The following is a 12,250-nucleotide window of genomic DNA, read 5'->3' on the forward strand; positions in this document are numbered from 1 at the left end:
CTTTGATAGAATGGATGGAATATGTATTGTTATGATGGAACGAATGAAATGTGATGCAATTTGTGCTATGTTTTATGCAATATGTATTATGATAGTAAAAAATCATAAAGTCTAGCACTAAAGGATAAAATCCAAACACGTCGTCATTGGCAACATCCACCACCAACAAAGATTGTCCACACGGCCGCCAATAGTTACAGTCTATCCCTGACGAGCCGGGAAAGCTTCCTCGGAGGCAGAGGATCCAGCTCCACTTACTTTAGGTTACCAACGGGTGCTCAACCCGCTTCGCCCGTCAGAGAGGGGTGATCCGCACTAATGTGGCCCTATTCGCGAACTCTTAGGTCAGGCACAATGAAAAGATAGTAGTGTTCACATAAGCCATCCCCATCCCCCCTACTCATTCGACGATGGCGAGAATTGTTTATAGCTTCAAGTGCTTGGGGGCCCTCTCTAGTTGCCATTCCTTAGCTTGATGTTATTTGATCTTGACAAGAAAGAGCAGCTAGAGAGGCCACAAAGAAAGAAACACCTCAAGCTTCAATTCGAAGTTCTCTTCTATATTGCCATGTGGGTCCAAAACATATCGATATGAGATATGACTACCTCCTAGTCATTGATCTGGCTCGGTGCGGGGGCTTGTCACAAGTGCATATTGTGGAAAATAATAGGATGCTAGATATTTCTGTTGCATTGTGTTGTATCGATCCGACTCGGACGTGGGGGTATATACAGAGTACAACATGAGAGAGACTTGAAGTAGAGGGCAGGTCATACACGATTTAAACATATTCTATCTAATTCCTTATACTAGTATCTAACTTGAGCATAATTATACTTGTGAAACATATGAGAACGCCTTAGTCATGAATTTGCAAGCTGTGCTCCTATGTCTCTAAATTTGCTCGGCGATCGACAATGGCGCCATTTCGTGAATGATTCCCTTGGCAGTAAAATACTCCTAGCCTGGACGAATAGGGAATGGTGGAGCCGTGATGCGGTCGGGGTGAATGAATTCCCAGTTTACCCTCCACCTCTGTGTCCAGTGCAGGGAGGGAATGGAATGGTGGCTGCCTCGCCTCGGGAGCGGAGCCGCCAAGGGTGTAAAAAGATGGAAAAGATGATGGTGGTAAACAAAGCGGGCGGCAGAGCACAAGAGAGCACCAAAGCCAGAGAGAGCCCAGAGAGAGGGAGAGAGAGAGGACTACTCTTCTCGCAGTCGCTCGCGGGCGCACACAGTGTGAAGGGGAGGGCGCAGCAGGCAGGCGGGCAGCTAGCGGACAAAGCCGATCTCGTCGTCTACCCGAGGCCGAGGAGCCAGCGCGGGCTCTGACAGCTGGGGTCCTCCAGCGCGGCGCGACGTCACGGCGCGATGGCTGCCCTCGCGCTGGCGGCGCGGAGGAGGAGGGGAGGCGGCGCTCCGGCGGCGGTGAGGAGGGGCGGCGGCGGTCTCCGCGCGAAGCAGGCCGGTCGGGCCGGCTGCCGCGGCGCCTAAGATACCCTTCGTTCACGCTGCTGCTGCTGCTACCTCTCGCACTCGCTCATTCGTTCACCCACCTCCTGCTTCTCTCCTCTCGTCCTCGCGCCGGCGGCGGCGGCGGGCCTCTGCGGCCGGCGTGCTAGGGTTTTCCTTCTTGGCCGTCCTCTGCAAGGTGCCGTCTGACTGACTCTGACTCTGACTCTGACCCTGCCTCGTGGCGCGGATGGCGGTCGGGGAGGCGCTGCGGCGCCTCTGCGAGGAGATCGGCTGGTCCTACGCCGTCTTCTGGAAGGCCATCGGCGCCGCCGACCCCGTGTAAGCCACCTCCTCTGTTTCCTCCTCCACTTGCATCTCAACATTCTGTGCTGTTTCTTCTGTTCTGTTCCCTGACTTGCCAGTCTCGGGATTTCGTGTGCTAGTTTGACACTGGAAGATTCAAGTAGTAGCTACTAGTGCTCCTCATCATTTCGTTAGCAATGGAGCGTTTGAGCTCGGAACTGATGGCTTGGCACTTATTAGGAGTTTGTGTGTGTATTTATCTTGCAATTTTCGTCCCCTGAACTTGGCTTCCTATTTTACTTGCAGCTTCAGGAATTTGGTCCCTCTTCTTAGTTGTTTTCTTACCTGCATTTTTCACCTTGGATATGTGCAGGCATTTGGTGTGGGAGGACGGCTACTGCGGCCACACGCCATGCCCCGCCGGATCTGAGGCTTCTCAAGCCAGGGCCGCTGAGCTCGGGTGTTCTGCTGCTGTTGACAGCATTTGCTCACTCGTTCGGAAGGACATGGCCGAGCAGGTTCATGTCGTGGGAGAAGGGTAAGCAAAGCATAGCGATGCCATATTTCCTTTTTTCATCCCTGTTTCACCATCTTTTGGTCAGATGCAGTTTCATGATTCCTCCACCATTTCTCATTGGTTGATGCAAATGAGACAAATGCATTCCTCCGGGTCGTTGGTTGCCATTTCGATTAATAATGGCTGCTGCGATTGTGTCTTTCAGGACCATCGGCCGTGTTGCCTTCACTGGCAGTCATCAATGGATCATCCATGGTACTGCGGATGATCACGGGCTCTCATCTGAGGTAGTACTTGCTTTCTTCTCAAATGGTACAAGTGCTAACCGATTTCCGTTTTCTCTGGTTCAATTTTGCCGGGCCACCATTTAAAGCATCGGGTCAGGGAATTTATATCCATGTAATAAGTCTTGTGGGGGGACCTTCTGCTCGAGCTTTTGGAACTCAGTGGCCTGCTTTTGGTTTTGGACTAGCATCATACTGGAAAATAAGTGACACAGGGATACGGTAGCTGTAAATGAATATTTACATGAGTCTGTTATATGCAAAAGAATACATGTGAATGCACGTTGATCTGTCTTGAGTGCGCCATAATGCTAATACTAGCATGGAGATCTATTAGTTATCTTTGTTATACTTGTATCTTTGTTGTTTGATTGTTTTGTTTTGGAGATCTTACGCTAGTCTCACCATGATAGGTTGCTTCTGAGATGCATTATCAGTTCAGAGCTGGCATTAAGGTGAGTGGAATTGAACAGTGTGAATGGTAAATTATTTGACCCTTGCTTGCATCTGGAACTCAATAATGTTTCTTGTTCTGCAGACTATTGCGATTATTCCTGTCCTACCACGCGGCGTGCTACAATTAGGCTCTACTGGTGTGGTATGATATCCAAACTTCAAATGCATGCTAGAAGTGTAGAGAAATCGTGTTCCCTATATCATATTATAGGATAAATGCTCAGTCTGTCTGAAGTTTTTAATTGTTTCGAGTTAGCTGTGTGGTATAACATACTAACATCAGTATGTCACGCTGTTGACTATGGTAGAACATCTCATATCTAGATCTCTTTTGAAAGAATATAACCATCGCATCATGCTAAATATTGTACTCCTGCGCCGGATAGTATTGGAGTTTTAAATAACAATGATGCCTGGAATTTTTTACGTGCCATCAGAATGCAAACTCATGGCTTCCTTTTATGTATGCTGCTAAAGGGTGGCTAGAACATACCTCTATATGTTCATCAGTGGTGCAATCAGAATGTTCTCTGTTGCAATGGAATAACTAGAAATGTTGACATGTAATCAGTTTTTCCATTATAGTACATGTCTTTTATCAAATGGTTGGGTTTCATCATGGTATCTCAGTTCATCACTTTGGCTTCGCTAGAATTTGTATTCTCCATATATTTGAGTTAATAACCTATCATTTCTGGATTCCGCAGGTTGTGGAGAACACAAGTTTTGTGATGCATGCAAAGAAATTGTGCTCTCAGCTGAACCAGCGATCAAGTATGGCTGCATCTGCTTCAGTAAAAAGTACTTCGAATCAGTCGCGTCCTCTGCATGGTGCCTCAAACATCCAAGCCGCAGACAATTCCTTCAGTCAATTCCCAGTGATGCGTGAACAATACAGACGCTCTGATAGCGCAACTGCGTCAAGTAGCAAATCACTAAATGCATCTTTGTTTGAGGCTGCACAACAGAATGGTCTAACTGGTAGAGAGCATATTGTCTATGGCAAGCCTAACGATATGTTTTTACAACAAGCGTCTTATTGTGATAGTCGACTTGGAAGTAATACACTGAGTGCTGCAATAAGTTCTGATTTGGTCCCATCAAGCTTGGCATCAGTGGAGCAACAGCAAATGCTGATGAACACCATTGGACAGTTAGAATTTGGTAGCGGTGCAGATTTGGCAAGGAGTGCACTGCTAAAATCGCTTTTATACCGAAATCCTTTTATGCATGAAACTAGTGACATGAAGCTGTCACATGGAAGAGTTGGCCTATCCCAAGGGACTACTGGTCATGGGAGTTATGGTTTCCTCCCTGGAAGTGCCGGAGTAGTCAGTACTACCTTATGTACATCAAGTCAAGTATCAGAACAAGGAAGCCATTCCAGTTCAGGAATGTTACGGCAGAAGCAACCTCCAGTTTCTTGTAATGTTCCCCAATCTTCTGAATTCACCATGAAAATGGTGCGCCAAGAAAGGTCATCTGAAAGTGCTCTACCTGTATCTTCTCAATCTGATGCTCAGGTTTCTAATTGCTTGAATGGCATTTCCCAAGAGAATCTATTGAGTAGGTCAGGTCATATGCAGAAAGATCAAAATGCAAATAGAGCAAATGATACACGTGTTGCTGTGAGCACACAAGGTGTGAAGAATGTGGATGGTTGCATGTTGCCAGCTATGCCCAGTGAGACAGCTCACTCATTGCTTTTGCAGCCAACATGGGATAATGACTTATTTGATATATTTGGTTCTGAATTTCATCAGTTGGGTCATAACGTGGATGCTAATTTGGTGTCCTCCTGTGATGCAAAATCTCATAGCTTAGACAGAGATGCAGCTGAACCCTCGATTTGTCTTGATTCTTCTTCACTCTTCAGTTCACTAGACAATGACTTCCCCTGTTCCGGGATCTTCTCACTAACTGATACTGATCAATTACTGGATGCTGTCATCTCAAATGTCAACCCCAGCAGTAAGCAGAGTTCTGATGACAATGCTTCTTGCAAGACTGCATTGACTGACATTCCAAACATTTCTCATTTTGGTTTGGAAGAGTTAAAGCAATGTGACTCCTCTGGCATTCCTTCAACGGTAATCAAGAATGAGTCCACACAGATTGTTAGACAACCATATTACTTTGATAAGACTGAAGATGGTTGTCTTTCCCAAAATAATGGAGCACAGAAATCCCAGATACGTCTTTGGATTGAGAATGGTCAGAACATGAAATGTGAAAGTGCATCAGCTTCTAACAGCAAAGGCCTTGATACACAAAGCAAGTCAAATCGAAAGAGATCTCGACCTGGAGAGAGTTCTAAGGCACGGCCAAAGGATCGACAGCTGATACAGGATCGTATAAAGGAGCTCCGAGAAATGGTGCCTAATGGAGCTAAGGTATCCTCTTGTAGACCTGCTGATTTTAATCTATTATGAAAATTTGTACTTTGCACACGTGAACTCCAGAGCAGTTGCATTGTTGTCATATCAATGTTATCTCATTTGTGTCAGCAGTGCAGCATTGATGCTTTGTTGGAGAAGACAGTTAAGCACATGCTCTTCTTGCAAAGCGTTACAAAGCATGCAGACAAGCTCAAGGATTCTACTGAATCTAAGGTATGCACATGCCTATACGTTTTATTGTTTGGTTATATAGAAAGAAAGCTGGTTTGTTGTGGTTGAGCTGCACAGTTTGTAACTCGTTAGATTGAAAGATGTCCTTATGTTGTCGAGTATTCATACAGATACTTGGCAGTGAGAATGGTCCTGTATGGAAAGACTACTTTGAAGGTGGTGCAACCTGGGCCTTTGATGTTGGCTCTCAGTCTATGACATGTCCAATCATCGTTGAGGATCTTGACAGACCACGTCAGATGCTTGTGGAGGTAATGGTTCAAGATGCTGCTGTTGCTTGTTTTTTGCAGTCTCATTGTTTACCAACAATCGCATGTAGATGTCGTTTAGATGTGTTGACATCATGTGGTTTCCTGCAGATGATTTGTGAGGATAGAGGCATCTTCTTGGAGATAGCTGATTTCATCAAAGGACTTGGATTGACCATCCTGAGGGGTGTAATGGAAGCACGTAAAAGTAAAATTTGGGCCCGCTTTACTGTTGAGGTAATATAGTTAAATTCTGAAAAAGGGTCATCACATCATTAGAGCTATAGAATGCTGCTGCTGATTTTTGTAGTGGCACCTGTTGAATGGATTTCTATCGCTATAAATCCTTGCTTATGTTTTAACTTGCTGGTTGGAGTCGACGAATAACACTGATCGTGTATGTTCAATTGTTCAATGTTCATACAGGCAAACAGGGACGTTACCAGAATGGAGATCTTTCTCTCGCTTGTACGGTTATTGGAACCCAACTGTGATGGCAGCGGAGCAGTAGAGAATCCCAACAGTGTAAACATGCCTCTTGGTTTGGTTCGCCAACCTGTCATCCCGGCAACAGGTGGTATCCAGTGACAACTAGAGAGAGCCCTCAGCCTCAAGCCAATCAACATTTAAGTGCTAAGAGCAGCAGTTCAGCGTGGGACCAGAGTTAAAACACTTCAGATTCTGCATCTGCGCACTTTTGCCATGACTAGCATTGCCAGTTTGCCAATGCGCCACTTGCTTTCCGGTGGCGCCTTGCTGCGCAAATGTGCACCTTCATCTCCCTGAGTCGCAGAAAGTCTTAACGTGAGATGCATCGAAGACGGGAACATTGATTCAGCTAATGATCAATTAGGCAGTGCTATTGCTTGTACAATCTTAGTTTTGCTTGTTACTTTTGCCGTATATTAGTGGATTTTGTACCGAACGGAGATTCCTTAGTTGATTTGTGTAGCGTTGATAACTGGAAAGCCATCCCTTTGTAAGTCTTCGTTGAACTAGAAATAGAACTGTTAGCATGTGATCCAGTGGTTCCTTGCAGTGACCTGGGAGGAGCTACATTTTGCTGTGTGATCAGATTTCTATGACACTAGATGTTTGTTGTCTATCAACATTTTTGGGGTTGATGTGCTGTCCAGCAATTCTCCAATGACATCTCTACTGGTGGAACACCAGACTTGGTATGATTGTTCCTTTTATTACCTTCTGCCATCATCTTATCTTGTTCATGAGTCATGACCAAGAAGGTAAACACCTTCATTATCTGATACCTGTTTTGTGCATCGCAATAATGCAGTCTGGTTATCCTCCTTTTCTAAAAAAAGAAAAGAAATATGGCACAACAATATTTTTCCTGCAAGAAATGAACTGTTTTCTGTAGAAGAGAAAGAAAATCACATGAACATGGTACAACAATGAGTTTTGGTTGCTAAAGGTAGCAAGATATGCCATCTCATGCATCTGTTCTCTTCGTCCATGGAACTGGAACACAAGTAGTGAAGAGGAGTACTACAATAACTACATTACATTACAGTACAGTATCCAAAAACAATACTCAAATCTCCAATAAACCAACTATACCGCATACACTTCCAAGATCCCCAATTCCAATGTTTTACATATATATACCCCTTCACGTATCGTATACCCCCCATCCCCCTATTGCCCTATAAAATCTTGTAACCGGAAATGTTTGGGTTTTAACTACCTTAGCTAACCTATAGTAACTATATACAATGTCCCCATCTTTACATAATTACACCCCCAATGACCTAGAGAGGCTTAGGATTAATGGCAGCCTAACCATGCCTAGGCGTTTACCCTTTTATTTCTATACAAGCCCTAAATTGTTTGATTAATCGATTTTTTTGGGATTTCATTAATGGATTGCGCTATGTAATAGTAGTGGTATACCATGCATGATGCATTCATACTATGCCACGAAGTCTCTCATGAGCTGAGCCGCGAAGGACTTGGTGGTCTGCATGTTCATGTCGTAGCCGGCGGCGCCGCTGCCGCCGCTGTCGGCGCCGTTGCTGCTGCCGCCGCCCATGAGGAACGCCGTCTGGTCGCCGGCGCCGTGGGGGAGGCCGAGCGTGAGCGAGACGCCGCCGTGCTGCCCGGCCCCGGCGAACGCGAACGACTGGTCGGCGCCGAACTGCCCGTACGGCCCCGGCGCGAACAGGGAGTACCCGCCGCCGGCCCCGTCCTCGTCCTGTTGGTGGTGGTGGTGGTCCCTCGCGCCCGCCGCGCCGCCGCTCTCCATGAACTTCATGAGCAGCTCCCGGTGGCTCACCTCGTCGTGCTGCTGCCTCGCTGCGGCGGCCGCGGCCGCCGCGGCCGCCTGCGCGTGGTGCAACGCGCCGAAGTCGAACGCCGCCGGCGGTTGCTGCTCGAGGCCGGCCGCCCTCGCCTTCTTGAAGCCGCGCCGCAACCCGCCATCCTCACCCTCCTCGTCGTAGAACCCCGCGTGCGCCTGGTGGTCTCCGGCGAGCTCGAGCAAGGACGCCTGGACGGTGCCGCCGCCCTCCGACGTCCCGGCCCCAGCCGCCGCTCTGGCCATGGACCTCGGAGTGCCGTCGTCCACGCCGTCAGCGTTGCTGCTGCTCTTTCCTCCGGCGGGGCCGGACCCGGACGGCCTCCCCTTGTCGTCGCCGCCGTCCTGCTGCTGCTGATGCTCCTTGGTCTCCTCCAGGTACATCTCCTCCACCATCGGCTTCCACAGCCTCACCCTCGCGTTGATGAACCAGTTCGACACCTGATAATGGTTTTGCAAAAACTCTCACGGATCAAACCAAAGCCGCGGTAACAGTAAAAAATAACAACATACTATATGTTGTAACTGGATCAAACTGAAGAAGGATGGTTGAGATTTTTTGTACCTGGCTCCTGGTGAGGCCGGTCTGCTTGGCGAGCATGATCTTGTCCGAATCCTTGGGGTATCTGCATGATGAGAGGGCGATCCGATCAACCAACGGGAGTGCGACACGAGGGCGCCGAGTACGTACGTACCCGCCGGTTTTGGGCGCGCACGTACGTACGCACGTACGAATGGAGGTGCCATGCGTGCATGTTTGCATGCAAAACGCATCATGAGCATTGTGTGTGTGCCGTGTATCTCGTGCTATGTCTATGTCTCTCATGCAAGTACCGCATCATCATTTCTCACTCTATCTGTACCACGTCAGTGACAGAGAGAGAAATGCATTTTTAATTACTCTCTCCGTTTCCAAATACTTGTCTTTCTAGTCATTTCAAATGATTACAACATACGGATATATGAAGTCATATTTTAGAGTATAGGCTCACTCATTTTACTTCGTATGTAGTTATTTGTTGAAATATCTAGAAAAACAAATATTTGAAAGCAGAGGGAGTACTACTGTAGTTCAATTATCGATGGAGTTCACCTGTACAATACACCTAGCTCCCCACAAAAAAAGAAAGAAAAAAACAATACACCTAGCTAGGTTGCACGTACGTTCATTATGCATGATGCAAAACCAACCTTATAATCCGAAACAATTCAAGCACTGCACAGCTGCATGCATGCATGGGAACAAAAAAAATGGCGCTAAAGTCATCGAAGTACGTAAGTAGTACGTAGTACAAGAGGAGAGCATGTGTGAAGCACTTACGGGTGGAGGAAGTGCTCGAAGAGCCATGCACGGAGGATGGAGACGGAGCGCTCGGGGAGGCCCCGCTGCGGGCGCCACGCGCTGCTCTGCATCATTCCCAGCTGCTGCAGCGCGCGCTGCTGCCGGAGCTGGTGGTCGATGTACCGGAGCCGGGACCCGACGCCGCGACCGCCGCCGAGCCCGCCGCCGAGCCCCTCGGCGTCGCAGTCCTCGCCCAGGGCGCGGCTGGCGGCGCGCACCTGGGAGGCGATGGCGTCGCGGAGGCAGCGGAACTGCCGCGAGATGGTGCGCAGCGCCAGCGCCGTGTACGTCCGCGCCGACCCGGCGCCGGCCACTGCCTCGAACGACGACGACACCGACGCCATCTGCTGGTGGTACTGCCGGTACCGCTGCTCCACCTGATCATGCCATGCCATCGCCAGCCACATTAGATCCCAGTACAGAGATTAGCTCGTGTACTAATTAGTGGGTTGATTACTAGTGTTAACCACCACAACCACTCTCTAGTACAGTACTACTTTGGATTGTGTTTATCATAAACACGATTGATTGTCTTGTCAGACTGAGAGAATCAAGTGGATTTTATCAAAAGCATGCTACACTGCATTTCTTATTTATATGGAGAAAACACAAACTAAAGCTCCCTAAAAAGAATTAGAAGAAGAAAAACTCAAAGCATGAGGGAAAGCCGGGCTGCCAAACTGGCTTTGCTGGCTTGTGAAGAAGCTAGCACCAGCCAGGACAAGCAGGGCCTATCTACCTTCTGTACTGATAGCATATGTTTGTAGTATTAATTAAGCTATTGAGAGAATACAAAAAGAGACACATATTTGATCAGGCAACAAAGTTAAAGGTGGCTTGTACGTACTGGCCTCAACAAACAACACCATGAAAGAATTGTAATTTATAGGTGCATGAGTGCTTTTTCTTATCTCAAAGTATTAGTTAATATTATCACCAAGATATATACTTAGCCACTAGCTAGCTAGCTAGCTTGTTACTTAATTTCTTCTCTAGAAGAAAATAGAAGACTATAGCCACTTGTTGGTTTTAAAGACTGGCTAGACTTGTCACTTTTATAATCTCTATCACACATAATTTCCGTTTATTTAATTACTACCACAGCTGATTTGTAAATTTCTAAATTAATAATAGCTGCCCGTTAATTAACTGTAGCTGTAATTCTGCTTTCTAATTAAAAGACAATACTGGACGGTGTTTATCAAAAAAAATCCGAAGAGAATATATAGTTGGTGCAAGCTGACAAAACAGGTGTAATTAATTTAGAAAAGGAAAAAGGGAGGAGGAATATCCAGCAAATCAAAGGCCTGCTTGGCTACCCCAACAACTGTGTGTCACTCACTTCAGAAAAAGAAGCAACAAAACAAACATAGCTGAAAAGCAAATGGCCCATATACTTTCAATAACACTTTCTCGAATTATAGAGGCAAGGAAATATCAGAAACATCATCAATCTAACACTGCCGTATTCAGAGGGCAATGTTGAATGTTCAGACACTACCAAAATCGCCAGGTTTATTTGTCAAATATGCCTTGTTTTCCAGAGGAAAAAAAATCAACAATTCCTAAGCAGCAATTGGTGATATGATCAGGAAAAAACGAGAGATTAATTCTCTATGAAATCATCGGTAAAAATATATTTGTATAAAGCAGGACATTTCTTAACATTAAAAGTTAGAATCAAAAGTAGTAATTCATTAAAGTGTACGTAGGTTAATTACTGACCTCGTCAAGCATGTTAACCAGTTTGCCTTTCTTCATCTGCAGCTCCTGCCGCTCCGCCGTCGACATCTCGGGCGCTGGCGCGCCGCCCTTGGCCCCGCTGGCGCCTTCCTCCCCGCCGCCGCCGGAAAGGCCTTCCGAATCCTCCTTCTTCTTGACCGACGCAGCGCTCTTCGCCTTGGTGTCCACGTCGTCCACGCCCTTGCTCACACTCACCACCTCGTCGAGCAGCTCCTGCGCCGCCCTGAGGTATTTGGAGTTCATCACCACCTGCCCCTGCGACGCCGCGGTCGACGCCCCAAGGTGGTACCTCCCTTCGTCGCCGGCGATGGAGGCCACCGTGACCGGCGGCGTCTCGCGGGACGACAGGCTGAGCACGGCACTCACGCCATGAGCCTGCTGCGTCGGCGGCGACATGACGTCGGCGATGCCTGTTGTGGCCGGGGTCCACAGGTTGTAGCCCGAGGGGGGCGCCTGGAGAGGGATGCCGACGAAGTGCTGCCCCGGCGGTGGCGACGCCTGGTGGCCGCCGAAGGACGCCGGGGTCATGGAGCTCACCGCTGAGTTGAGGAGCATCATGTTGGCCCCGGAGGGCCCGGCGTCCCCGTAGCTGCCGTTGCCGTAGCTTGGGTTCATGAGGTACAGTGTTTGCAGGCCGTCGCTGCCGGCCTGATGGATGTCCGTGCCGGCGCCGCCGTGGTAGTACGCTGCCATCGTGATCGCCGGCACCTATGTAGACCGGTCGATGGCAAAATCCTTGCTATGTCCGTATGTGCACTTGTGCACTAACTGAAATTCTTCTTGAAATAAATCTCCCCCCCTCTCTCTCTCTTCAATTATATATCTTCTTCAGTGCAGCTTGTTGTGGCTTTGACCTGTCAAAAAGAAGTGCCAAGAACTTAAGAACACATATATATAACAAGATGAAAAAAAAACAGGGCAGTGATTTAAAATTTTCGGATGATTTGTCATGGAAAA

General features: G+C 47.7%; 2 protein-coding genes across 4 annotated transcripts in view; one reads left to right on the top strand and one right to left on the bottom strand.

Moving 5' to 3' along the window:
* The first annotated feature begins 1,122 nt into the window (after positions 1 to 1,122).
* On the top strand, positions 1,123 to 7,003 carry LOC123086530 (transcription factor LHW). Of its 2 annotated transcripts, none has more exons than XM_044508287.1 (10): positions 1,123 to 1,795; positions 2,133 to 2,297; positions 2,482 to 2,563; positions 2,974 to 3,015; positions 3,099 to 3,158; positions 3,724 to 5,409; positions 5,524 to 5,628; positions 5,757 to 5,897; positions 6,006 to 6,131; positions 6,321 to 7,003. In XM_044508287.1, the coding sequence occupies exons 1-10, from the start codon at positions 1,704 to 1,706 to the stop codon at positions 6,480 to 6,482; spliced, it is 2,661 nt and encodes an 886-aa protein (XP_044364222.1). In that variant the 5' UTR covers positions 1,123 to 1,703; the 3' UTR covers positions 6,483 to 7,003. The 2 variants fall into 2 exon arrangements, with proteins under 2 accessions (XP_044364222.1, XP_044364223.1); XM_044508288.1 differs by having other exon boundaries at positions 1,125 to 1,795; positions 5,527 to 5,628.
* A 448-nt stretch (positions 7,004 to 7,451) lies between these two features.
* LOC123086532 (BEL1-like homeodomain protein 1) overlaps positions 7,452 to 12,250 on the bottom strand; it is a 5,832-nt gene continuing 1,033 nt past the window's right edge. For both annotated transcript variants that reach the window (XM_044508290.1, XM_044508289.1), the window contains exons 2-5: positions 11,276 to 12,147; positions 9,530 to 9,927; positions 8,774 to 8,834; positions 7,452 to 8,649 (exon numbers count right to left, since the gene is read on the bottom strand). In XM_044508290.1, coding sequence (XP_044364225.1) covers positions 7,825 to 8,649; positions 8,774 to 8,834; positions 9,530 to 9,927; positions 11,276 to 11,986 — 1,995 coding nt within the window. In that variant the 5' untranslated portion in view covers positions 11,987 to 12,147 and the 3' untranslated portion in view covers positions 7,452 to 7,824. The remainder of the gene's footprint in view (positions 8,650 to 8,773; positions 8,835 to 9,529; positions 9,928 to 11,275; positions 12,148 to 12,250) is intronic.

Source organism: Triticum aestivum, chromosome 4A, assembly GCF_018294505.1.
Source record: "Triticum aestivum cultivar Chinese Spring chromosome 4A, IWGSC CS RefSeq v2.1, whole genome shotgun sequence".
Classification (NCBI taxonomy): domain Eukaryota; kingdom Viridiplantae; phylum Streptophyta; class Magnoliopsida; order Poales; family Poaceae; genus Triticum; species Triticum aestivum.